This window comes from Lagopus muta, chromosome 7 (assembly GCF_023343835.1).
Source record: "Lagopus muta isolate bLagMut1 chromosome 7, bLagMut1 primary, whole genome shotgun sequence".
Lineage (NCBI taxonomy): Eukaryota > Metazoa > Chordata > Aves > Galliformes > Phasianidae > Lagopus > Lagopus muta.
In genome coordinates this window covers 2,616,489-2,643,949 of record NC_064439.1, presented here as the reverse complement: position 1 = coordinate 2,643,949, position 27,461 = coordinate 2,616,489, and the positions used below count along the sequence as shown (strand labels likewise).

The 27,461-nt window shown below is 45.8% G+C and overlaps 1 protein-coding gene across 2 annotated transcripts in view; it reads left to right on the top strand.

Annotated features, from left to right (window-relative positions):
• Positions 1-27,461, top strand: part of WNT3A (Wnt family member 3A) — an 83,558-nt gene that overhangs the window by 43,561 nt on the left and 12,536 nt on the right. For both annotated transcript variants that reach the window (XM_048951648.1, XM_048951647.1), the window contains exon 2: positions 3,550-3,791. In XM_048951648.1, the coding sequence (XP_048807605.1) occupies positions 3,665-3,791 (127 nt within the window). In that variant the 5' untranslated portion in view covers positions 3,550-3,664. The remainder of the gene's footprint in view (positions 1-3,549; positions 3,792-27,461) is intronic.

The following is a 27,461-nucleotide window of genomic DNA, read 5'->3' as shown; positions in this document are numbered from 1 at the left end:
TGTTGATGTTGGTGGATTTTGTTTGCTTGCTTGCTTGGGATGGGTGGGGTTAGAAGGTTCATAAGGCTCATATCTTGTGATCAATCTCCTAAAGATGAATTGACCTTAGAGAGAGGGATAAAATGTTTACATCTGGATTCTGGTAGCAAATTAGAGACCAAAAGAGGGTGTCCTAATTGATGTTATCACACTCCAGAGTCTGTAAGTAAGGAAGGAAAAGGACTGTACCTAGCTGTGTTTAGCAGCAGAGGCACTGTGCATGGACCAATGTAGAGATTCCACCCTGTAGTTCTGACTGAAAGTCAAGTGACTGCACACTCCAACTCTACATTCACTGTCTTGGTGCCTGATGACGCCTTGAGAACAAGACTCTTGCATGAGATTGTCTTTTGCAGATTAAACTTTCCAGACTGTAACACAGATCAAAGTAAGGTGTGACTGTTTCCCTGCTGCATTGAGAAGGGAGCAGTGTGAAAAGCAATTAAAAGTATTTCTACATGTTTTTAATTTTTATCTTAGATGATCTTCCCAACAATGGAAACGAATAGTTGAGGGCACCAACCTGTAAACTCCTCTTCCTATGATTTGTGTTTTCACAGCGTACTGCTGCAGTAACTTCCAAAAGACATAGAGGCATGAGTTCGGTTGTTCAGATAAACTGAAGTTTAATTGGTGTCCTAAAGTTTCATCTAGGTTCTGTTGAAGTGGCTGAAGAAAGTCCTCGTCCTGGCTTCATAATATGGCATACCATACAGCAGGTTGATCCTACCACAGTGGATCCTTTGTTAGGAAAGCTTTGGGATGTATGCTGGTGACATTAGCAGATGTGGAACAAGCTCTGTAAATATTTTAACCCAAGTTAGCTTTAAGTACTGCAAGGAGCCATCCTAGACTCTCTGTAGTCAGTTGCTATAGACAGTGGAGAAACTATTCTCTGAAGTATGAGTCAGAGCAAATGTTGGTGCTCTTCTCTGGAGGCTGGAGGCTTCAGTGAAAACACCTATTTCTCCTCACTGTTTACAGAGATAAGGGCCATCTAACTTCAGAGGTGAAGTATTCTAAGTTGCCTTCTGGGAATAGCTGCTATCTCCCATGCATTTGGGCTCTGAATAGACTTGGAGTTGGAGATGTGGCACCCTAAGTCTCTGTATGCCCAGCAAGGCCATAGGGGCAACACCCTAAGCAAGCCCCCTGCAGCCTGAAGTAGTGTTTCAAAAGGTGTCTTTAGCCCATCAAGTGTGATCCAGCGCTTTGTTTATAGCTTAACAATTAAATTAAAAGTACACTGTGAAGTCAAAGTGAAAACACCAGTTGGTCTGGCATGGGATCCATTCACAGGTGCTTTTCTGCCACTAGTTTTTCCCTGAATTAATCAAAAGTTCAAGAAAACCCACATCAAGACACATAGATAGGGAAAACAAGTTAGCTGGGTCCTTTTCTTGGCTTTCTTCTGTGGGCTCCTGCAAGAACTCACCTCCCTCCTACTGCTTGGGTCTTTGCACAGACTTCAGCACAGTACTCACCTTTCCTGGGTGGGAAATTTTAAGGAACTTAGCCGTACCTGTTGTTAGATGTAATGACATGATTCATCCGGAGACTTCTACAGTGCAGACACATCCCACTCAACTGCTCACACAGGGTTTATTCTCTCTAGTCTAGCCAATACATTCAATGGAGGCAAGGCCATGATTCACCTCATCCTAAGCAGATGTCTAAAATGGGGCAGATGAATCGTGCCCTAGAAATGCCTGTTTCTCTCCTCAGACTGATTACAAAGGCAGCTTGGGGTGTGTAGATCGGCTGGAGACATAAGAAGGTAGATGAGATGAGCACAACTCCTAGTCAGTGTCCTTCTACCTGCCTTCCTCTTATTGGGAAGAGTCAGGCACTTCTGGAAGGCAATCCATAGTTGCCTCATATTCCCTCCCCGGAATAGGAAGAACTGTCCTTCAATGTTAGCTGAGATGAATCTTCAACTCAAACCACAGCTGAGGTGGAAAAAGGCCCCTAAGTTTTGGAAATCAGCTGAAAAATGTTTGCTTTCACAGACACCTTTCACCTCGTCCATCTAAAATTCATTTACTTGACAATGTTAGAGCAAAAGAGAGGGGAGACATATTCCCTGGGTGCCTGCTGATAAATTCAAACACACCAGGCTGCTCCCAAATGAAAACCACATAGCAAAAAAAAAAAAAAAAAGAAGGTAAACAGAAATACACGCTGCCCAGGCAAGTTTCTGTTTGTCATTAATTCTGAGCAGAAAAGTCAATCAAGAGATTTAATTAGAAGAATAGGAAATTATACTCTAAAAATCCCTTCAGTTTTAGTAATCAAGGTTATTATTAGAAGCACCAGTAAAAACACTTTAAAAATTTATCTAATTAGCTACGTATCTGCTGATCTCTGTGCATAGCTGACTTGTTTGTCTCTAAGGCTTCAACCAACATAATGGTTCGTGGACACTCCTTTCAGAAGACTTCCATTTGGCTCAGCGCAGAATCTGCACTCCAATTGTTGTGGTTTTTTATTTTACTCTGTTCATTTTAACTGGAGCAATTCACAGACTGATGGCCAAAGCAGGTTTTGCATATCCTCGTGACAGCACAGCAAAGCTGGGTTTTATGAAAATGCAACCCTGGTTTTGAAAATTCCCAGATTAAAACTGGTGTGAGAGCGAAGTGCAAATCTGCTGAACTTAATATCCAGAGGCAGACTTTTAATACTTAATTTTTTAAGCAGTTCAAACTGATAAAGCCTTGCAAAGCACATGCCTGAACTAAGCAGGTGTGGAAATACTAACGAGCAAAAAAATCTTTTCCAGAATGTACTTTCAGAGAGGTTACCAATGGATCCATGGATCCAAAATTCCATGCATCCTTGCACTAATGTTCCTAGTAACATGAGTCCAGTTTTTCATAAAGGAGGACAGCACTGATGTTGGACCATCATTAAGCTCAGTCAGGCTTCTAGAAGCTCTCAAGGTCCAACCTGCTCAAATCTTTATGATCAGTCTCAGAAGTTACCTGGTAAGGTACACAGATCAATTGGGTGGTATTCATAAATTTGTTGTGATCTTCTAAAGTCTTGGAGTCTTCTACTGTCAGTGTTATTACCTTGTATAGTTCTGGAGGTGCTTTTGATTCTCTGATCCCTGGGCTTCCTCAGCTGCAAAGATTTCCAATAAAAATTGCTTGCACTAGTGCAAGTACACTTGGCTTCCAAAGAAAGAAATGTGGCTTAATCTCTTTGCAAGTGGAACTGATTGCACGAGGTGAGCATCTTTGGGAAGAGGTACAATGATGAGAGAATGAAGGAAAGGGAAGGAAGATATTAAAGGTAGAGCTGCTTGCCTGTTGGTCCTCTAGGAAACTTCAGGAGAGACATAATGATGTTATTCTGGAGAGAGATGACAGTGGAAAGGATGCTCTCTGGTGAGCAGGATGCACGGAGGAACTGAAAATGTTGATTTTCTTTCCCCATTCCTGGAAACCAAATACAAAACTGAATGTCAGACTGACAACATCTGTTTTCCTTGTGTTTTTTTTCCAGGTCCTTGGCAATTGGTCACCAGTATTCCTCTCTGGGGACTCAGCCCATCCTCTGTGGGAGCATCCCAGGACTGGTCCCCAAGCAGCTACGATTCTGTCGGAACTATGTGGAGATCATGCCCAGCGTAGCAGAAGGGGTGAAGATTGGGATCCAAGAGTGTCAACACCAATTTCGAGGGAGGAGGTGGAACTGCACAACTGTCAATGACAGCTTGGCCATCTTCGGACCCGTGCTAGACAAAGGTAAGCCCGGTGCCACGTGTTCGGTGAAAGCAAGGACCACAGTGGAATAGCATCAGAGATAAACCCACTGTGAACTTCTTGCTGTGTGATAAAATTCCATGTAAAATGGGCTGGTGGAGACAGGACTGAATTTCATAAGGAGGCAAATGGCAGAGGCAAGAAAAAAATTTGGGGCACAGGACCCTATCCAAGCTTTTCAAACCTGATGCAGAGGCACTTGGTAGAGACAAGAAGAAATGTAAACATTCTCATAGGGCTGACAAGTAAATCTGTGGCTCTCTGGTGTAAGGTGATGGGCTGCAGGGCAGTGTCTGAATGCAGTAATGGTTGGAGATGGTTCCTAAGGGTTGGACAATCGTTGTTGATGCCCTTGTGGGATAAAATGAAGATCAAAAGCCTGAGGAACTCACCCTGAGTCAATGGTGTTGACCATTGGGTTATGGATATGGCAAATTAAAACAAATTCTGACATGGGGCATTGAAAAACTTGGGACAAAACATCTCTAATAGCTCCCATTTATACCAATGTTTTGTCCCAAGTTGTTGAATGTAGTGATGTTTGAGTACTTGACTCTTGATACCATCTGTTCTTTTCACCTATAAGTGAGCAGGGACCTATTTCAGCTCATAAGAATTGTTTCATCCTTCTTTGCCCTTGTAGCACACCTTCACAGTCCAGTCTGGGCCTACACTTAATAACATAACAGCAGCCTGCAGAGAACAGAGCTACGATCTGTATTGCAGGGCTTCCACCAGCCCTAACAGGCATTGTACACACACCCAAAGGAGCGTGTGGTTTCAGCTGATGGGTGGATGCTGTTACCCTATTAGAGCTGGGACGCGATGCTAACACCAGTGTCACCATTCAGGTTTATCAGAGATCAGCCCCAAACAATTACACCTGCAGGAGCTGCAGTGTGGTGCGCTTAAGCCCATATCAAGGTGTCATATCACAATGTTTGGCACAGAATTAAAGCAACCATTCCAGGTACATCACTCCCGGGTGACTACAGCATTTGAATTAGGTCAGCAGAGCAAAATATTTTCCCATAGGCACAAGCCCAGGGTGACTTTCCCAAAAGCATGCGCTGGGCACAGGGAGTAAGTGAGCCAATTAACTTAACACCTTTGTCTTCTTTTGATGTCATAGAGTCATAGAATGTCTTGGGTTGGAAGGGATCTGAAAGATCATCAAGCTCCCACCCCCTGCCATGAGCTGGTTGCTCCACACCAGCTCAGGCTGCCAGCACCCATCCAATCTAGCCTTGAGCACCTCCAGGGATGGGGCATCCATACCCCCTCTGGGCAGCAGTGCCACAGCCTCATCACCTTCTGAGCAAAGAATTTCTTCCTAACATCTGACCTGAATCTCCCCTCTTTTAGTTCAAAGCCATTTCCCCTTGTCCTATCATTAGACCACGTAAAAAATTGCTCCCCCTCCTGCTTATAAGCTCCCTCCAGTACTGGAAGAGCACAATGAGCTTTCCCCAGAGCCTTCTCCAAGCTGAACAAGCCCAATTCAAGGACATGCAGAACATCTTGGTTGAGACGCCTGATGTTATCCCATAGGAATGCTAGCAGGAGAGAAGTGATCTTCACTTTCTTGCTGACCGAAGGGGCTCTGATCCCACAAGCTTTATCTCACAGCTATATCAGCACGAAGGGTCCGTCCGTGCTCGAGTCTGCAGGCTTTCAGTAACTGGGCGCAGCGAGGGAGAGAAGGCTGGGACGATTTCATAACTGAAGAATGTTGTTCCTTGAGGGAGAATCAAACCACCCTTCAGTTTTGCTTCACCTACAGCAGGAGGGGGGAGAAAAAACAGCTCAGTCACATTCTTGTGCGGCAGATCCCCCAGGGTAGGAACATATTTGAGCTCCTACCCAGAAAGAGAGAAGGAGAAACAGAGAGAGAGAAAGAAAGCAAAACTCTGTTTTGTGGCTGGAATTTTAAGTCACTCTAGATCCGACTTCAGCTCCCCATCTTTGTCAATAGGGGCCCCGTCTTCCACCCCCAGCACAAGATGGTCACTAAAGCAACTCCTTTTTCCCTAACATAACTATCTGGACTTCTTTGATTGCAAAGGATTGATTTTAATGCCTTCAGGAAACGCTTCCTAGGCCCCAATCTCTCTGAGGCTGCCTCACTGTCTGAGCTGCCCTTGCTGCTTTGCTATCTCATTGCTAATTCAGGGCTATGCTTGAGTTGTGATTCAGCAGTGCCAAACTGTCACCAGACTGCTCCCCTTAACAGCCATATTCTGATCTGAAACCAAAATCTTTTTCCCCATGAGCCTGTTTGTGGGAAGAAATCCCATTTCTTTTAGCTCCTATAAATATAATATGCATATAAATATATAAATATTGTATATGTAGTATGCATATATATATATATATTTAGCATATCCCTAGCCAGGATGAACGAATCACATATTAAATCACAACGGTATTCATGAGCACATCACAAGGGAACAGTGATGTTCAGAGGATCCAGGCTGACCTCTGTTTGGAGACAACAGCTGACAGGTACGGCCCATAGCCTTTTAACTCAAGCCATATAGGAGCAGAAGCCCCACAACCCATCCAGCTATTCAGTCCCTTGGTTTTTTGCCTGCCCTGCACAGTTTTGGGGAGAAAATTTCAGATAGGTGCCACCATTGGATCTTCCTTCTGAATTGCTAGGAAATGGGTTTTTCAGGTGTCTTATGCTGATGTACAGAGAACAGGATGCTCTTGTAGGAAAAGAAGCAGGTCTGATCTCCTTGTTAAACCTACCCAGCTGCCCATCAGTTGTGTTAAGCTGCTCCAGTTTCTAGCCTCCCTGAAGTTCAAATCTTAGGTACTGTGGAGAGAACAACCTTCACTTGAGCTTTTGTAGCAGAACGAATTCTAAAGGAAAAAAAAATCTGTTCTCATTTGTTTCCTTGGGTCTCATAATGTTTTTTTCCATCTGTATATTGTGAGGCAGTGAAGCAGACTGTGGATATAGCCATGCGATGCTGAGAAACCGCGCTAGTCAGAGCTGTGCCCGGCAACTTATCTGAGAGGTTGGGCTGTTTGTAAGGCAGTTTCCATAGCTTTCAGTTTCCAAAGGATGAAGGAAAAATGCTTAAGTTGTCTTTAAAAATATGCAGGGTTAAAGTTTGGAGGATGTCATAGAAGGACATGACTTCACCAACAACAGAAAGTGAACCCTGCAACCCAGCGGGCATTTTCCATCTCAGGCTCAAGTGACTATTAGGAATGGTGCCACTTGACCTGCTTTTAACATTTAGGGACTGAAGACACTATTTATGGTTAAGTTGTGGTGCGTTTTCTCCCCTCTAAGCACAGTGCAAGCTCTCTTTGAGACTCCTCTGGTCAGAAATATGAACCAATCTCAAGAGAAGGAACACAATGAAAGCTTCTCGCAGCCTTGTCTCTGTAAAGGACCTCAGCACATAATTAAGTCAAAATAAAAGTTTCCTCGTCTCCTCCCCCTTTCAATAAAAGTAAATTACCTCAAGCTATTTAAGCCCCTCGGTTGGTTTAAATTTAAAAAGGGAGCCCTTGTCTGTCTATTTCTTTCACTCACTCCCACCTCCTTCTGCTAAAGACTGGCTGGGGCTCTAAACCTGCCAGATGGGCTGAGAAATGGTTAATAGTTATTGTGGAGGAGCAGCTTTTAATGAACTATTGAAGAATGATACATTGATGGAGTAATGGGAGTTTAAGTCTCTCTGTAATGAAACAGGTTCTCAGCGCGGACCCATTGTGGTGTAAATATGGCACGTCTCTCCCACTGTTTGGTCAGGGCTAAATAGCAAAGGCCAGAGGGGGGTCAGCTTATGGGGTCTCTGCTTTAGTTAATCAATCTGATTGGATTAGGGTCACTGCGATCCCTAATAATGTCAAAGGTTACGCCAAACTGGATTAAATGCTTTGTTGGGGAGGGCTCAGGTTCTTTCAGCTTTCACCGATGGGGCTTGTTTATTAGAGTTTAACACTCGTGCAACCTTTGGAAGCCACTCCGTCTCCTTTTTGTACATCAGGGCATTTGCTGGCGTGCAATGGGGCTCGGACGAGCCGGGGCGGGTGGCTTTGTCAAGCATCTGCGCCCGTCGGATGTGCCCTCTGAGGACATACATCAAATTCCCTGCTGGACAAATGAGAGCCTAGTGGGTGATGTGGAGGATCAGGGGCATAAATTCATTCCGGAAATAATTGTTGGCCCTGCTAAAATGGGAATGACCAAAGCCACGGAAACAATGGAGTGCCCTGTTGTTCGTGGCAAAGAGATGCTCACTGTGGTATGGTTCCAGTCTATGCAGAGATCGGGATGGGTATGATGTGAAATACAACTTGTTTGAGATCATGCCATTGCTTCAGCTGGGTGGAGGTCTTGCTGTCCAGCACAAATCAAGGTGGGATGGCATGTCATCCAGGGCGACCATGAATCCCGCAGAATTACTGAAACCTTCACTCATGATCATAGAATCATAGAGAAAGGCCTGGGTTGCAAAGGAGCACAGTGCTCATCCAGTTCCAACCCCGCTGCTGTGTGCAGGTCACCAACCAGCAGCCCAGGCTGCCCAGAGCCACATCCAGCCTGGCCTTGAATGCCTGCAGGGATGGGGCATCCACAGCCTCCTTGGGCAACCTGTTCCTGTGCCACACCACCCTCTGGCTGAAAAACTTCCTCCTAATATCCAACCTAAACCTCCCCTGTCTCAGTTTAAAACCATTCCCCCAGAGGACAGTGCCCTGTAGACAGCAAAGCATCCTTCAGAAATTGATTCCAAATTGTTTTCTTGGTGGCCATCTGGCAAAGGAAAGGGTCAGCAATAATAGCATGTTATTGATACAGATGCCTCTGCCCTCCTTCCATTGCTTTCTTTCCTGAAGTGTTGATGTTTAAGGCACAGCAGGACTGCCAGTGCATCTAGATTTCTTGCATGGCACATGCTGGAGCATTTCACCTCCAGACTTCTGGAATGACCCCCAGATCTGAATTTCACTAGGACATCTCTTTCCAAAAGATGCCTTATCTCAACGTACCACCAAGGGATAGACAGCACTCCTTTTAGTAGTCTCAATGCAGCACTGCTCTGGCATTGACAACCATCCACTATATTTCTCTCTCCTAGATTCAGGACAACTCTTCTAGAGCAAAGCACTGTCTTTGCTTCTTTCTCTAAGCACGTTGCCTGGGAGAACTTCTGACACTGTTCTCGACCACAGGAAATTCAAAAGTTGAAACTGAGGGCTGCAGAAGAGCATGGGTCAGCAAAATTTTGGGTGCACCATATCAGACAGCAAGACAGGTCATGGGAGTTTCATCTGATGCTGGGGTCCTCAGGGGCATGACTCATCTGATGTCTTGTAGACGTCTGGGGTGAGACTATTCACACCCTGACATTTCTGCATCTCTACGTCAACCCAGGATGGGAAAGCAGGGAGGCTGGCTCTTTGGTGGGAATTTTCTGCTCCCAGGACCACACGAGGGGCAGAACAGGCTTGGAGATGTGGGGATTCAGGTGACAGCTGGTATTGCACGGAATGCAGGGCACTGTTTGAAGCTAAACTTAACTTAGATCCTGGATCTTCTGGAAATAAGGCCTGTGTCTCTCTCAAGATGCAGCTTTGTCGAGGTGTCCTTTTTCCCTTCTACCCATTGATGACACAGCTCACCTTGTGCCTAACAAAACGCATCTGAGCTTTTCCCCAGGTTCAGCAGGAACAGAACAAAGACTCCCAAATTCAGTTATAATACCTGGGAGACACAAGTCTCCTTTTTTTTTTTTCTTGTGTTGTAACAGTACTGCTCCACGGGCTCTCAGATAGTGCTGATCTCATCTCCCAGAGTTAGATGTCAAAGTCTGAGCTAGTCACCCCAGGCTCCCTTTGTAGTCAGTGGAGAGCAATCACTATCTCCGCAGTGCAATTCATCTGACCTATCTGAGACACCTATCTCAGGATAACATGAATCATACCAAGATGTTTATTCCTCTCCATTGACTATAGAGGGAGCCTAGGGCTACAGCCTCAGCCTTGCATGTGTGCTTCTTAGAGGCCCACTCTGGGGGCAGAGAGCTCCCACCCCCATCTCTGTCCTGTTGGAAAGTGGTCCTGACACCCAGCCTCTATTGGAAAGACCATTTTAGTAACATTAGAACCCAGCACTGGAAAGGATCTCCTGGACCACCGAGGCAATCCTATGCTATTTCAGCCATAATCCCATCTCATAATGTCTTGCGTGATTTAAAATTAAGACGTTTAGCAGACCTCATCATATTTTCCTGATGGCATTCTGGCATCTCTGTTGTCTCCGTGCCAAATGCTTTCCCCCCCCCCCTCCCCCCCCTTTCCCTGCTCTAGATCAGGCTTCTTCACTGCTGCAATAAAGTAAGGCATGAGCAGAAAGCCACAAGATACTGATCCATCCAGGAGGTTAGTTACATGTAGGAGGTACTCTCTGCTCTCTCATGAAACTCTTCCCAAGAGGATCTGATTTCCAACCACACCCCGTCTACCTCTCCGCTAATGGCAATTTGGGCAGCTGCCCTGGTATCAACAACGGAGATCTACAAACTCTACCCTGTAACTATGGGGAAGGAAACTGGAAGGATCAGGATTGAAAATGTGACTGTGCAAGCTCCTCTCAGCCATCAAGATGCATAAATACTGCAGGCCAGAGATTTGCCAGTGCTGCTGAGAAACAGACTGGCAGCTCCTGGCTTAGGACAGAAGCATTGGTTGTGTTCAGTGTCAGCATAAGCTGAGCATGGAGCTGGGGATTACTTTGGGAGACGAGTCAGCCATAAGTATGTTATTCCAGCATATTATGTATATTTTATATAAGCCAGTGTATTGTGTGCATTACATAAGTCAGTATATCACAGGGAGGTCACCATCCCTGGAGGTGTTCAAGTACCAGGAGATGTGGCACTGAGGGACATGGTTTAGTGGGCATGGTGGGGCTGGATTGGGTTTGGACAGGATGATCTCAGTGGTCTTTTCTCATCTTAATCTGTGATTCTATTCTGTGATAGGATGGCACCCAGAGGATTGTGTTAGCATCATAGCTGGTTGCATTTGCCTCTCCAAAGCGAACAGCTGAGTCAGCTGAAGGCTGGTGTGGCTGGGTGGGCTCAGGTGTAGTCTGGTTTTCTTTGCAGGAGGTTTTGCCCTGTTCACCTTCCCACCTGGAATAAAGATCTGGCTCTTGCACCTCTGCAGAGGGTTCTGCAGAGAGACAGCCCATGCAAAGAGCTGCTTTCTGCAGCCAACCCCCTGGCACGAGCTTAAACCCGAGAGAGTAGCGATGGTGAAAAGGAAACGGCAGCAGCGCCAGGAGCCGATCCTGTTTGTTTGCTGTGCTTCCTCCTACCTCCCACCTCACCAGCTTTCAGCTGTCAGCCCCGACGTGGGGAATGGCGACTAAAACAGGAGACTGGAGATCAGGGAGGGGAACGGGAGCAAGGCAGCTCGTGGCTACAAAACCTGTGCCGTCTCTCCCGGCGGCGGGAGGCATTGGAAACTTCTGCCTCCGGCAGCGCACAATGCGATGGGCTGGCAGTTATAGATTTATTTCCTTCCCCCAACCCCCGCCTCCCCCTCGCCCCCCTTTCCCTGCTGGATACATCGCATTCCCCAACTGGGCTCAGGCTGGTTGCAACAAGGAGCTCCCTCTGCCGCATCCCAGAGTGCCAAGTCCAAGCGTGGGAGCTAGTCCTAGACAAAAGGCAACAGTAGAGGGAGCTGATTAGCATCCCTTTGTCCCGGGAGAATCCCGGCCCCAAATGGGCCCTCGGCGCTCAACGGGCGGCGCAAACACGCACACGCATGGACGAACGCCAGGGAGGGAAAAGGGGACAGCAAGGCCACCGCCGTGGGCACTGGGGGAAGGGGACGTGGTGGCTTCAACCTTCAGCACGGCTGTGATCGACCATGGGACCGGTCCTGGGCTGGGGTCCATGACGGTATGCTCCTATGTACCAAATGTCCCAAACAAGCAAAGTCTTCTGACAAAGAGGGATCCGAGCTTGTGAATGTGGCTCCCTTTTTTTTTTCTTTTTTCTTTCTCTTTTAACCCTATGTTGTGAGCTGGCAGAGCTGAATAGAGGCAGGGATTTTAAGGGCTGTGGGATCATCTGGTTGGATTTGTATATAAGAAGCAGGCAACTTCCTCCAGTGTCTCCCCAGACAGATATGGTAGGGCAGCAAGAAGGAAAACAGCATATAAATCTGCCCTACACACTCCTTTCTGCATGGCAGGGGAATGGATGTGATGCAGAGGTCATCCCCATAGCCTGTCTCCCTTCTTGGCACTTCCCATGGGGCTAAAAAGCAAAGCACAACCCAGGCTGTTCACAGCAGAAGATAGCACAGTCCCTGCAAGGCTCTGCTGCAGGAGAAAGTGCGTTTCTTAATGGATTGACTCCTATGGTTCCCTGCTCCCTCGTCTTTCAGGGAGCACATTCATCAAAGGACGGACTCTCATCATCCAAGAAGATCCGTAGGATTAACAGAGAGGCAGGAGTTGGGAACCAGCAAGACAGAAAGGTTAAAAGGGATTGTTATGACTCTGTTTCTGTTCTGTTCTACCTGTGAATGATGTGCTGGAGTGATTAGGGCCTTGCTGCAGTAGCTGCAGCACTATTGATTGAGCAGTGATGACAAAGCTAGATGGAGAAGTAAAGCAGAATTCTGGGGTTCCCAAACACTTGGGGGACACAAAGTTACAGAATTTGTGGGAAGCAGCACCTGCAGAAGTACAGGATCATAGGCTTAGGTTGGAAGTGATGGGATAGACCTTAAGGACCATTTGGTTTAAACATGCTGTGCATGGTTACACATTGAACATGTGTGCATGGTGGTAATGGGTTGATGGTTGGACTAGATGATCTTAATGGTCTTTTCCAACCTTAATGGTTCTATGATTCAATGATGCAGTTCCAATCCCCCTGCCATGAGCTGGTTGCTACCTACCAAATCACGCTGCCCAGGGCTCCATCCAACCTGGCCTTGAATGCCTCCAGGGATGGGACAAAGTAAGCAGGGACTACCAGGACTACCCCGGTAGTCAGGGGTGCTGCACAAGAGAGGCATTTTTTGGACAAACAGCATAAGATAGGTGAAGACAAAGTACCTGAGGATGATGTGAGGTGGACCCCCAAGGCATTAAGCACAGAAGCATATGGTGCTCCATCTTCTACTCCAGCACCTCCCATGGTCACTGAGATGCTTCTAGGACTCTGGCCCACAGCACAGCACTGTAACAGAGCTCATAAAAGTGGACTAGGAATATGTCTCAATATGGGTATGCTTCAGGGAAAGACTTGAATGAAGTGGTCATGGTGATGTTTTGATTGGGGTTGGGAGCAGGGAGACTTTTTTAGGAAGTAGGAGTGAACATGGTGAAACTCAAGCAGGCTTTGGAGCTTTGGATGCAGGTGACCATAGAACCTAAAGGCAAAGCACAGACAGAAGGGCAGAATGTTCACCAGAAAGAGGGAAATACATTGCTGTACGCAAGGCTTGAGGTGGAACTTGGAAATGGATACGGGTCATGAGTGGAGGAATGGAGAGCATCGTTTTATTTCATCTTGTCTCATCTCAGAAACAGTTTGTAAATCATACATGTTATCTAGCTGCCTTTTCCAGACCCAGCTTGAGCCAGGGATGGGGAACGAGGCAGAAAAGAGAGATTCTAGTTCTGTTTCAGGCTCTGCTTTTAACTTTGATAGAGACAGTGGAGCAGGTCCTGCTTCTGCTCCATATCCATTTCTCATGGAGAGGACCACAGAAAGGACAGGATATTTCTAAAAGCAGGTTGTAGACAGGGCTCTGAAGCTCTTGCAGTGTCATTTAGGTAGCTTTATTGGCCTACGTGTAGCTGTTGCTCTCAAGTTTGATCAATGGGGCAGTAATGCATCGCGGAACGTTTCCTGGTAGGCTGCAGTTTGTTGACTAAGCATCTGGCACAATTTCCTCTCCATTATTTCCAGGTGCTAAATCACATTAAATGATAGCTAATAATTATGGTTTATCCTTTCCTAATCGTGCTGCTTTCCCAGGGAAGCTGTTGCCACAGGGATGTTGTGGGAGTGTGAATGGGTGGGTAGGGCACTAGGAGATATTTCTATTGACCTGGAGCCATAAAAAAGTTGGGGACCCCTTAGGCTAAGCGCACAGAATCCAACCTTACTTGAAATGTATTTATTTATTTTCTGGGCCTTTTTTTTTTTTTTTTTTCCATCAGAAAAGTCAACTGCATCAAAATGGAGATGTTTTGCAAGACTTCCTAAATTTCAAGGCAAAAAAAAAAAAAAAAAAAAGGACAGTTTTGACTTTCATTCTTTGTACTTTTCAGAATGACTTGAGTTCTTGAAAAGAACTCATTTTACTTCTTTTCATTTCGAACATGATCTTGTGTCAAAATAGCAAGTCATTATACTATCAAAGAAGCTCATTGCAGAGCACTTAATATTTTGTAGAATATTGAAGTGTTTGGATATTATTGAAGCAGAATGGTGCTTTCTTGTCAAAATTCCAATGCCGACAAGAATAAATGCTTCGACAACATTTTTTTCCCAGTCTTTTATTGTGTAGTACCATTCAGACACTCATATTTTCTGTCTAATTTTCTGTCTAATTTTGAACTCTCTCTCTCTCAAAAAAAAAATCAACCCAGAATTTCCCATAATATGTAAATTTGATTCTTTTGGCCCTCATTACTAGCCTGAGGCACAGCATACTCCTCAGATAACTCCTTCAATTTGACAAGCTGCCTGAATCCAAATTTACTGAGAGTGAAGTATCAGCAGTGCCCTCCTAAGGACCCCTAAATTCATAAAGCAGCCTTACAGCTCTATAAAATGAGGGCTGTAACAGGTAGGCCCCAAACCCATGACTCATTCTCCCCTGTCATAAAAGTCTGAGTCCCATCATGAAGATGCTCCAACAGGAAATTGCACAGATTCTTCTTAGAGAAGTAACAAAAGGTGGCAAAGTATTTTAGTGCTGTTGATTCTTGGTGGAGAAAGATGTCTGTGTTCATCTAGCATTTTCAGTCTGCTTTCCTAACTGCATTTTGGATATAGATTCCTCTACAGCTGAATTTAAGTATGTAGATGAATCTTGAGAGCCAGTCTGTAGGATGTTCAGTCATTGCCCAGCACAGTGGCAGTGCTGTAATAGAGATAGAATATAGTACAGCTTAAATTAGGAATATTGCCTATGGTTAGCTCTCCTGAGCAGTGTCTGCTCAGTCAGATGTTACCACGCACATCACTTGTGCCTGAAAGCATTGGAGATGACTTTGTGAGCCCCTGAGAGGAAGGCACCTACACATGATGTGTTTTGCCAAGTCCTCCATATGACCTTATTAAGTATAACCTGGATCCAGCAATACAGTTTTAAAGTTGAGGAGAATGCAAATAGAACAAAATACTGCACAGCTCCATGGAGCTGCATGCAGCTCTCAAACAGCATCTTGCCTTCTTGTGGTGGCCCTCAAGAGGCCAAGTGGACACTGAAGCTTTTGAACTTCTCTGTCACTACCATGTTTCCTATGCTTGCCCAAACATAGCAGAAACTAATAATCAAATGTAGGAGTTAAAAGCTGTCCCTGAAGCTTTGTCATTTCGACCCAGGACAACCCTTAGCCTTCAGAAAACATCTGTTCCACCAAATGCTTGTATTTTAGCTCGTTATTCATGTTGAGGCCGGTGCTTTCAAACACCACAGAGAAGAAAGAGTGAAAAAGGGGTTTGTTTTGTGCTTCTTTAAAGGAATCCAAGCATCTCTCTGTGTTTAACCTAACTTTCCTAATAGATGTTTTAGAAATGGGTAACACTGTGCTCTAACAGCCACACTCACCATTAGAGCTTGGCACAAGCCTGATACCTGCTGCTCACGGCAAAATAGTAGTTACACAGTCTTCAGAGGAGGAAAGATGCAATTAAAAAACATTTGTATCAGCATTACAGCTTCTCTGGAAAAGAAGCTGTAATCATCAGTGTTGCAACTCAGTGAGATCACTCCATCAAGCAGTCTCAACTACGTGCATCTACGTATTTTATGGTGTTGGTCACTACTGTGTTTTCACCAAAAGCTGACAGCATACTGGGTTTCTCTTGCTAGGGCTGGGTCTTTGGGTATTTGAGGGGCTGTGGGGCTGATTGCTCCTTTGCTATTCAGTTGCTGCTCCTCCTCTCAAGAGGGTTGTGCCTACTGATGTTTCAGACTGTTCTTTGATCCTATCAACCCTTCTAGAATAAGAAGGGCAATTCGCACTGAGTAACCAAACCAGGTAACCTGGATTAAAATGACAGATGATCTAGGCTTGGTTCTGACTGGGATCAGATAGCTTGAGATGAATCCCAGTGTGCGAAAGCAAATCTTCCACTCTGTGAGCTACATGCAACATAGATCAGAAAATTGAAGGTCATGGTGCAGCAGTGCTACCTTAGACAATGACCCTGCTCCTTTGGAGCTGGCCTGGGCAAGCAAGCCACAGTCCAGACTAACAGCAGTACTGGGCTTTCTAGTCCCTGAGCAGCATAGCCCTGCCACTAACCACACGCCGTAGCTGATGTATGCAAACATTGGAGAGCCAGATGTGATTCAGGAGTTGCTGGGGTGTCACCCCTGCTCTGACAGCCTGAACTTCAGCTACTCAGCCAAACTAATACCCAAACCTGCCTTGAGCTTAACTTACTCACCTGAGCTAATGCCCAAAATGCTTTGCCTTAAATACTGTTTTAACCTACCTTAGCTTACTGAAGTTAACCAGTGTGAAGTATGTGTATTCTGTGCTTACGATTTACTGGATGAGAACTCTTCATTTTCACGCTTTTCTGACCATAGGAATCTCCAGATGGTGGGCAATTGGCATCTTGTGGTAGCAAGGATAATGGGAGGACGGTTGGACTAGATGATCTTGTAGGTCCTTGGAGGTGTTCAAGGCCAGGTTGGATGGGGCCCTGGGCAGCCTGGTTTAGCATTAAACGTGGAGGTTGGTGGCCCTGCATGTGGCAGGGGGGTTGGAGATTCATGATCCTTGAGATCCCTTCCAACCCTGGCCATTCTGTGATTCTGTGATTCTGTCCTTTCCAACCTTGTGATTCTGTGATTCTTAAGTTAAATGCATTTACTTAGCAGGACTTGGAGCCTCAAAGATTGACTTGTACTTCATGAGGGTAAATACGGGCTCTGAAATCTGAATAATCTCTGCAGTTCCCCACCAAAATCTCTCCTCTCTAGAGGAGATCACATCTGGGTGAAGTCAAAACCATTCTCAGCTCTGCTTTGCTCAGCTCTGCTCTCAGCTTCTAAGCTTTCTATGGGCTCCCCTCAGTCCCCAAAATCTGCACCTGAGTTTATTGTGATGCTTGTAGTGCCTATGCATATCCAGCACAGACAACCAAACATGCAGATTAAGAGGAGAACATACCAAAATCTACTTCATAACAAAGAAATACACTATAAAAACAGTACACAGTCAAGAAAAGCAAGAAGACGAGGATAAAAATGAGTAATTTATGGGCTGGAGATAATTCCAGCACTGCCATTGTTCAAACACAGGATAGTTTTGTTTGGAGTATGTTGGATGGCTCAACTTCACCATCTCCACGTGGCTGATTTCCTCCCACAGAAGGGTGTCCAGCAGGCCCCACGACACCCGAGCCCTATTGTTGGTCACCACTGACAGACCCAGCATGGGATCCACAGCTGAATTCCTGAAGAAATTCAGCTCAAGAGCAGCCATGTGGTCAGTCATAAGCCAGGACCCAAGCCTGATTGCCTTTAGACCGCTGACAGCTTTCCACCCTCCCCAGCTCATCTCCATTGTGAACACATGCAAAGGTTCCATATCCCCTTTGCCACTTGCTTAATCCATTCCTTCCCGCCCCACTGCCGATACAATAAAGCCCCACTGAGGAGATCCACCCACCAGGAAATCTCCCTTTAACACCCTGCAAAGGAGCAGCCAGGTTTATCTTTACTGCTTTTCTGGAAAACTAAATGAGGACTCATCTGCTATAATCCCTCCTTAAGTCTCCAAGAGGCGGCTTGTGTTCCCATTTTAGCATATCTAACAGCTCCTACGTGTGTACTGCTAGGCTGCTGCTCCAAATCACGTAGCAGCACATATTTCAAGTCCTTACTATCTCCCTCTGGAGACATAAATGGCTCTTCAAGTAAATGGCTGAGCCTTTGCAACTTCATAAAAACGCCTGAAGAGTTGGGTTTAAATGGTCCTGGAGATCTCCCTGAGGAGTGAATCTCCTGACTCATTTACAGTCTCCTGCTAGAGAGTTTGGAGCACTCCTTCGGTTGGTGACGCACACCATTGCCACAGGCCTCACTTTTAAGTCCCTGTTTGAGAAAACCCATGACATTTCTGCTCCAGAACGACAGTGAAGCTTCTCCAGACTTTCACAAGTCCAGAAAAACCTTAAAAAGGCCTCTGGGCAAATGTCATCCACAGAGCAGATGAAGGTTTGGGATGAAGGTGATCACTTGGGATGGGAGGGACTGAATGTTTTGCTTCTTGCTGTTTTTTTGCAGTTTTGAGTTTGTTAGAGAGCACTGGGAGGTGTTTTTGTTGCTTGTCATGGACAGTAGAAGGCTGGGAAGGATTGGAGAAGCCCTAGGCATCCATCAGCACTGACTGGGATCCCACCCTGAGTCACGTTTGTGTCCTCACTGTTATCCCAACCGCTTGGCACTACGCACAACACATCCAGCCTTCCTGTGGGGAGTCGTCCTGGGCAGACTTTCAAACTAAACCACTATTACACTGTTACACTAAACTGCTGAAGACCGAAATTTCTGACCGAGGTTGTGAATCAGATCTGGATGATGTTAAACTAAAGACTGGGTGATTGGATCTCAGCCTTTTCCCAAGACCCAAACCAAGTGGATCCTGTTAGCATAAACAAATCTGGATGACGTTTCCTTTGCTTTTAGGGTCATGGTTTCTATTTGCCTCCTTTACTTGCATTGTCCCTGTCTATCTGGAAGCAGAAAATGCTAATATTTCTGCAAAGGTCCTGAATCACGTTGTCCACTACAGAGACTTGTTGGGCCATGCAATATGCAAGCCCAAGAGTTTTTACCCCTCCCTGCTAACTTTGGAGAAGCATCCATTTGGAAGGTTGCATTTTCAGGCCTGTAGACGTCAAAAGCTTTGTTGTGCCAGCACAAATCCCAATTCCCATTTCCATACTCACTCCTGCAAGCCTTTTGCTGGCAAGTCTGGAGCTGCACAGAAGACGTGAGCTATTTGCATGATTAAAGGTTGCAGGACCAAGCTGATTAGAAAGATTCAGCAAATTTTCCAATCAGAGCATTAGCACAGATCCCCACTATGTGAGGAGCTGGCTCTGGGTGCGTGGTTGGCTTCTCCTCAGAGACATGGAGTATCTTCCACTGGTTTCCACCAAGAGCTGGAAGTTCTCAGCTACTCTTGGGATTGATCTCTGCACCTGCAGAGTGAATGCCTGTAAATAATGTTGTGGTTTTGGTGGCTTTTTCTTTATAATATCAAAACCTTCTGCTTTGATTAGAGATGGGGGTGGAATCTGACACTGTTCTCCGGTGTTTAGCTCCTAATTGGAATATTCCCTGTGGGTATTTAAAAAAAAATAATATTAAATTGGCCCAGATATTTTTTTATGAATAACGCTTTAATTAAATTTTTACATATTAAATGTACATCAATAGAAATAGTTAGACAAATAGCACGAGTGTTAGTCATGTACAAGCAAAAGGATGAATCAGCCGAAGACTGCGTATGTTACAACACCCTCTCCCTCTGAGGGCACATGTGAGGTGCTGAAAGGCAAAGGAAATTACCATGAGGAATGGAAACGAGTGAGAAGAGGGAGCATAGGAAAAAAGCCAGGAGGAAGGAGGGGTACCACTGGGATTAATAAGGTAAGGGCTCCCCGCTGATACTGTGACTCACACACAAGTCACAGAGCCGAGGGACTTGAGCTCCGTTCCCAGCTCTATCACGGATGCTACACTGCTCTGCAACATTCCTTCATCTTCCTCCCTTTCTCCCCACTTCCGCCTCCTCCTCTGCTTTGACCAGGTTAGTTTGATGAGCTCTTCTTCACGTCCACTTCAATCGCAGGTGGGGGTTTGGGGTTAGACCTTCAGAAGTGCGGTCTGATGGTGAGGGTAGTGAAGCATGAGAATAGATCGCCTGGGGAAGGGGTGGGAGCCCCAACCTGGGAGGTTTTTGAGAACAGGTTAGGCAAACATCTGTCAGGGATAGCTTAGGCAGACTGGATCCTGCCTTTAGGCAGAGAGGGGCAAGGTCCAGCTCTGATTTTTATGATTTTAAGCTTTTCTGGATCTGTTCTGAGCCGGTCAGTGCATCTCTAAAGTGCTTTCCTTCAGAGCAAAGTGCTTCCAAACAACAGCTTCCTGCAAAACTGCAGGAAGTGAGGTGCCTCAGAATAATACTTCTGTAACAAGAGGCACCCTCAGTAACACTGGCTTAACTTCTCCTTCCACAAGATCAGACAAAAGCCTCTCTAATTTACACCAGGCCAAGAGGAGAATCAAGCCCCATGTTTTTCTGCTGATGGCCAAACTACATTTTCTGCTTTACCAGATTTATTCAGTAACTGATTTTCAAAGACATTTCCTAAGGGTTCTTGGTTGTTCTCTTATTTTTTTCACACTTCACATACCATCCGCCTCCACTTATTACATAGGGCAGTGTCAGCGTTGCCACCAAGGGAGATTACATTTAATAGCAAGAGAGAAATCTTTCGCAGCTCCCATCCCAAGAGACCACAGATGCGTGACTTTGATTTGCTGCTGTAAGATAGGCAGGGATGAAAGCGATGTGTGCTGTTAGTAAACCCTTAAGGTACTGGGTTCATCCAGCAGCCTGATAAATGCCTTCCACTCCCATTAAAGTCACTGAAGACAGTGGATGCAGATCAGGTCATCATTCTTGCTTCTCATCCCAGTTGATGTGTTGGGGCAGGGGTCCTGCGTTGTTCCCACCAGCTCTGGGCTGCCCAGTCCAGCTATGGGAAGTGGATGCTCTTTTGCACCCTGCAGAAGAACTACAGGAGCATTTGGGATGCAAAATCAGGAATAACATCATGATCAGTTGTCAGCCATGAAGGCAGGGCTGGTATAAGAGCAAACAGGCATTTAGTGTATTTGAAACTAAAAGAATAAGAGGTATAAGCGTTGCAAGATTTTGTGCTATCATAGAGTCATAGAGTCATTTGAGTTGGAAGGAACCCATAAAGGCCATCTTGTCCAAATCCCCTTCAGTGAACAGGGACACACACAGCCCCATCAGGTGCTCACAGCCCCATCTGCCCTCACCTTGAGTGTCTTTGGGGATGGGGTACCCACCGCCTCTCTGGGCAGGCACCTCTCTCAAAGCTCTGTAGCAGACTCACAAGGCAAAAGAGAAGAATCAAAACTAGTAGTGATGTGTAGCCTGAGGAAGAGACTGCTTCATCAAAGGTTTTCATTTGGCTTATGATGGATTAATGCAGATGAACCCATAGAGGTGGAAGCTGGAACCTTACATTTCTTCTGCGAAATAAAACCCACAGCACCTGTCTCTTCTTCCCACTTGCTCACACCCCTTGTTTTCAAAGCAGCTTTCAACACCACCTGGCAGTTATGCAGTTTATGTGTCCATCATTTTCCTTGCCTGGGAGGATCAAACCCATGTGCAGATCAGGCTGGAAGAGATCATCTCCATAGCAGAGCATCTCCATAGTCTGCACTCTTCCAGCTCCACTCACCACAAGGCTGACGAGTGTATGACATGGGGCTGGGTGAGAAAAATGCATCTCTCTAATTAGGTGGGTGGGTGTTGTGTGAGTTAAGGAACCTTAAAATAATTTAAGCATAAGATTAATGAAATTGGTTTGTTTTATGAATACAAATGATGACTGGTTGAGAAAGAGTTGTCTGGAGGTGTTAGGTATCGTTTGCTTTCGCAGCAAGTTGGGTTTCTTTGAGGTCAGGTTGCTATCTCATGCTGCAACAACTCTGCTGCCATTCTGATTATGGGAGGGATCAGGTAGCAGGAGACCAAAGCTTTACAGTACTAACAGCTATTCCTAATTTTAAACTTGTTCGCTGGTCACCAGTTCAGAAATCTGTGTGACTCAGTGAGGAACAGAAAACTATCATGTGTGAAAGCTTCTTGGTGGGCATCAGGTTGGATGTTCCAGTTGGAGACATATTGCTCATGGAGCTCATCCCTGCACTGAGAGCATGTTTCACAGCAGGTCGATCCTTAAGGCCCCTTCCAACCTAAGCCATTCCATGATTCTATGCTTCTATGACATTTGTCCACACCACACAATGAGAACTGTATGGCATCCATCCTCAGTGTAGTTACTGGCACATATTTGGTGGGGCCAACCTGGACAGTTTGTGTGAGATCTTCCAGTATTTAAAATCACAAGTAGATGCAAGCTACAAGCTTTGTATTGTCGGTACTGCTATTAAACTCTGTCTAACACTTGACACCCTAGTTAAATAGGCCAACATTGACAGTGAATCTGAAGGAGATCTTCCATTTATCTAATTTCCGTGGTCTTAGTATTTACCAAGAGCTAAAGTCTTTGGCTTTACATTAAATATGACAGACTGCCAGATGATCTCCTAGCCAAGCATTCATCCTGCATGCTCTTGCTCAGCTTCCTGATTCAAACTGATGACACATTTTCTATTCTGCAGAGTAATAGGGCAGCTAAAATGACCCATTATGGACATACATGTGCAACACAGGGAGAGCTGTAGTTTAAAAGCACCGTGGTTCAGATTCTCCTGATCAGCTTTTAAGTAGAAGGACCCATTTCTCCATGACCAGGACCAAGACCAGGATGATCACCATTTCACAGACTCCTCTTAGCAAAACTGCCTTTGCACAGGGATGTATGGCCATAAGATTTATGCATGACAAAGTTCAAGATCTGCACCCACCTGGCCAGCAGATGTCTTTATGGAGTAACAGAGCTATTTCCTTCAGAAAAGGGTAGTGTATTTCCATTCTTGAGGTTACAGCTTTGATGAGCTTATAGATCTGTTCATTTGCACACCTTTAGAAAATACACTCCATTCTGTATTGTCCTTACATGCACTCTGATGGACAAGTACAGAACTGAATACATCTTTAGACAGATGTTCAATATATTTAGCTCACTTTTCCGCTTGCAGAGAACAACAGCTTCAACTATAACCAGAATATCTGTCATCCAGAGCTTATCTCCTGACTCAAAATTGTTTGTAAATCATCCAGTCAGTGTCCCAGGCTTTGTACTTCTCTTATTCCTCTCTGTCTAAATAGATGTTCAATCCCATTGCTTCAGCTGCTAGCTGAAGTACCAGGGATCAGAAATTAGGGCAACTGAGGCAGAGGCAGGGCAGGTGAGCTGCTCTGAAGTCAAGCTGTGAGAGTGAGCCCCTCATTCCCCAGGAACCACAGATCCAGACTCCAAATCATGTTTTCTTTCCCAAGCTGTTGATAAAGTGTATTATGTGCTCTGGTAGTTGCATAAAACATCTCTGCCTCTCCAGCTGTGTGAAACTGAAACCCCAAAAAAAAGGAAAGGAAAGAAAAAGGAAGGGAGGGAGGAAAGAAAGAGAAGGAAGGAAGGAAGGAAGGAAGGAAGGAAGGAAGGAAGGAAGGAAGGAAGGAAGGAAGGAAGGAAGGAAGGAAGGAAGGAAGGAAGGAAGGAAGGAAGGAAGGAAGGAAGGAAGGAAGGAAGGAAGGAAGGAAGGAAGGAAGGAAGGAAGGAAGGAAGGAGGGAAGGAGGGAAGGAGGGAAGGAGGGAAGGAAGGAAGGAAGGAAGGAAGGAAGGAAGGAAGGAAGGAAGGAAGGAAGGAAGGAAGGAAGGAAGGAAGGAAGGAAGGAAGGAAGGAAGGAAGGAAGGAAGGAAGGAAGGAAGGAAGGAAGGAAGGAAGGAAGGAAGGAAGGAAGGAAGGAAGGAAGGAAGGAAGGAAAGGGAAAAGAAGGGAAAAAAGGGAAAAAAGGGAAAAGGGGAAGGAAAGAAAGAGTTGTCAAAGGTTGCTGGGGAGTGAGCAGTTCCCCTGAAGTTTCTCTAGCACCCAAACCTCCTTCCTTTTTCAACTGAAGCCTGCAAAGCAAAAGCTTCTGCAAGCCGAAAAAAAAATTGCTTAATTGCCTCAAATTGATTCTATGGTTTTATTAAGATATTTGCCCAGCTCTATTATGGTTAATTATTTGTATTACAGTAGACTCCAAGGCCCCAAGCAGAGATCAGGGCTCCATTGTGCTGAATACTGTACAAGCACATAATAACAAAATCACTCCTTGCCCCAGATGGCTTACGATTAGATGGAAAGCTGCAGTGGAAACATACCACAGCTGGTGTGAACATCTTCTGGGAGAGGCTAATGTAGATTTCCAAAGCCAAAAGGGAACTTGGAGAGAGCATGGGCTGCTTTCATTGTGCGTGAGCCTGCAGCCCCTCTCTTCTTGCAAGGGAGAATATTGAGCAATGGAAGAACCCTTTCCAGCCAACACTTTATGTTGGAATGGGTGGGGTAGGGGGAATAGAGAACAGCAAAGGGGAAAAAAAAGGAGTTCCTCTGCATCCCAAAGCTCTGGCCTTGGAAGCCTGGCTGTGGGAGGTTCATGAAAGAGATTGTTTCCCTGGGGATTTCCAGTTACGTTTTGCAGATGCACCAATGCACCACGTTCCCCTGTTTAGGTAAATGCTGAAACTGAAGCACTCTTCCTCAGCCTTGTGGAGACTCTGCCTGCTGCCACATCCTGCCTCTGCTCCCCAGCCAGAGCGAGAAGTAGCAGCGAAAACCAGAAAGGGGAACCCTGCACTTCTCCTTCCCCTCCACTTGCACACTGGGTGCTGCTCAAGCTCTGGGTGCAGCTCTGGGCTGTGTAGGAGGCACCTTGCATTGCCCATCACTTGCTTGCACTTTCCCTCTCAGTGCAGGGTTGAAAGGATGCAAAAGACAGCAAACTGTAGGCAAAAATAATAATAACAATAACAATAATGGGAAAATCTCATTGTTTCTAACACCAAACTCAAGCCTCAAGTGGGAACCCCAGTAGAGATAGCTCAGTGCCTGTGTGTGTGTGTGTGTGTGTGTGTCTGTCTGTGTGCAAAACGGCCTGGCAGAATCCCCCAGCTTTAGCCAGGCTTTGAAAAAGATCTGGGTGGTGATTCAAAATCCAGGTTACGACCTGTGACCTTTGGATGAGAAATTGTTGCCATTTAGGATGTGTTAGGAGGTCCATCCTTTTCATCAAATGCGTGTTTCTTCTTGCTGCGGGAGGCAATCACACCGGTATATCATTAACTCGCAGAAAAGGAGGCTGTAAAAGAAGTTGATGGGGGACCTTAGCCCACACCCTGCTGGGGTCTGCTCGGAGCACAATATCCCAGCGACCATGAGATTAAGCTAAAGAGAAAAGTGAAAATGCTTTTCACGATTCACACGCCCTTTAGATTGTTTTATTAAACCATTTGAATAGGGATTTCCCTTTCGGCCGACAACGGGGCCCGGCCAATGCATAGTTCTAGGTTGCTATGACTTAGTTGGTGCTGGCTAATCACAAGTGAGGGCAAATTTCATATAAAATATCTGGGGCCATTGTCAACCTAATGCGGCGTGACAGTGCCAGCACAAAGGGGGATTCATTCACCCCAGCAGGTAATAAGGACGATTTGCCATACCAACCAGGCAGTCTCGAGGGGGGCTGTCAAATACGATCAGAGCAGCAAAATGGAGCCTCGCATTCCATTCTCAGGTGGGCGAAGGCAATCCTTTTGTTGGACCATGTTGCTTCTGATAACAGAATACAATTATTTTTCTTTTCTTGCCCATATCCTATTGACCAGCGGGGCTGTTTTGCATAGCACTCTTTGGGACTTGTCTTTTCTTCTTGCCTTCTTTCGAGGCCAGGAGAGACCCCGGTGATCCCTTTAACCTGGAAGGCGCCGCGGAGAATTTCAGCCTTGTCCTTCCCTGCTCCCTCTCCGCCTTCCCTTTTCATTAAGGACTCAGTCCTGCCACAATGAGCATGGTGTATCTCTGCTAATAACCCCCAATTGGCACACAGCTTCCTTTTGTCTCAAGCCTTCCAGGGACATCAGGCGGATGGGGAGACAAGGGTAATTTGGGGCAGTTTGAGAGACGGTGAGTTTCAGGCCTTGAGACAGAGATGAAATATTCAGAAGACATTTACGGGAGGTGGGGGGGAACCACCGCTGAGCGTTTCACACATGGCCAAGCCAACAGAAAGACAGATAAAACGTGCTTGCATTGAGCAGGGTAGGTAGAGAGACATACATGACAATGATTAGATCGACAGAGAGATTGGGCGATAGAGAAGGAGATAGGGGGATGTTTGCTTTGCGAGCAGCAGACACGGGTTACTGATACCAGGCCATCCTGCTGATTTGCTTATCTTGGGGGTCTGCTTACCTGCAGTCACCTGGGGTTATTTTGACAGCAGCTAATTAGCGAGAGCATTCCAGCCCCCGACCCACCCTGCTCTGCTCAGCAGGCAGCGCGCATTGGCCCCGCTCCATGAGCTGGCTCTACCTGTTTGGGAGCACAGGCACTGGGGGTTGCAGCCTCAGTGTGCTGAGTGGAATGATAACTGTAAGCAACCAACAGGAGAAAATAAATAAATAAATAAAAGAACAAATAAAAGCCACTGTTCGCATGCTTTAGAGGAACTCGGCCTTCAGGGTTTTACAAACCGAGTTCATCCAAACCTCATTCCATCCAACGTTCTCTCTTATCCTTGGCAGGAATTGCCCATTTAATAATTTCCCTCCAATGATCTGAATCACGGCTAATCTGATCAAATGTCTTTTTAGGGCCTTTCATCTTCGCAGGGATGTGTTGACACTAGCAGGCTGGTTCAGAGGAAACAAGAACTCAATCAGAACTTCGTTCAAAACACAGATGGGACCCAAACCTAACCTTTCCTTTAAGATATGCAAAAGTGTGGTTAGCTTCTTGTTATTATGCTTTGCATTTGCATAAGTCTTTGCATTTTGGGGCCTGATTTTTACGAGGATAAAATAGTCAAACAAACCCTGGAGCTGGATTTTGATGAGAAACAGTGCAGAATCAGCTGGGCATGGAGTTGGCATGGCTTCTTGTGGTGAAGGGCAGAGGCTGTGGCATCATGCAGAGCCCAGCGTGGAGCTGTGGGGGAGCTCTGTGGGATCTGTGGGCGTTCTGCACTCTTGGATGCTCTGAAGCCTGCAGTGGGAGAGCTGCATGTATTCCATCCCTTTTGGAGGTTAGACTTAATATTGTTGTTTACCTGCAGCCACCAAACACTGGGATTTTTGCAAAGTAGTCTCCCTTAAGCACAGAGAGAAGCCTGCTTAGGAAATGCACCTAAAGACGAAGGGACCCAAGACAAACCTACACATCACCAAAAGGCAGCAGGTTCGGATTTCAATAGCATGTTGCTCCAAACCATTCAGATCAGTCTGTGCATCTATGCCGAGACTGTCATCTTACAAAGGGCTGGTAGGGGAAAGGACTTGATCCTTCTGTGTCCAGGGATCCTGTGCCATAATAGATTCTACTCTCTTAGACTCTCGTCCAAGGGATCCCATGCAATCCTGCTCTTCTGGAAAGGATTGATGGAGGTTTGAGTAGTTGTGGACATGT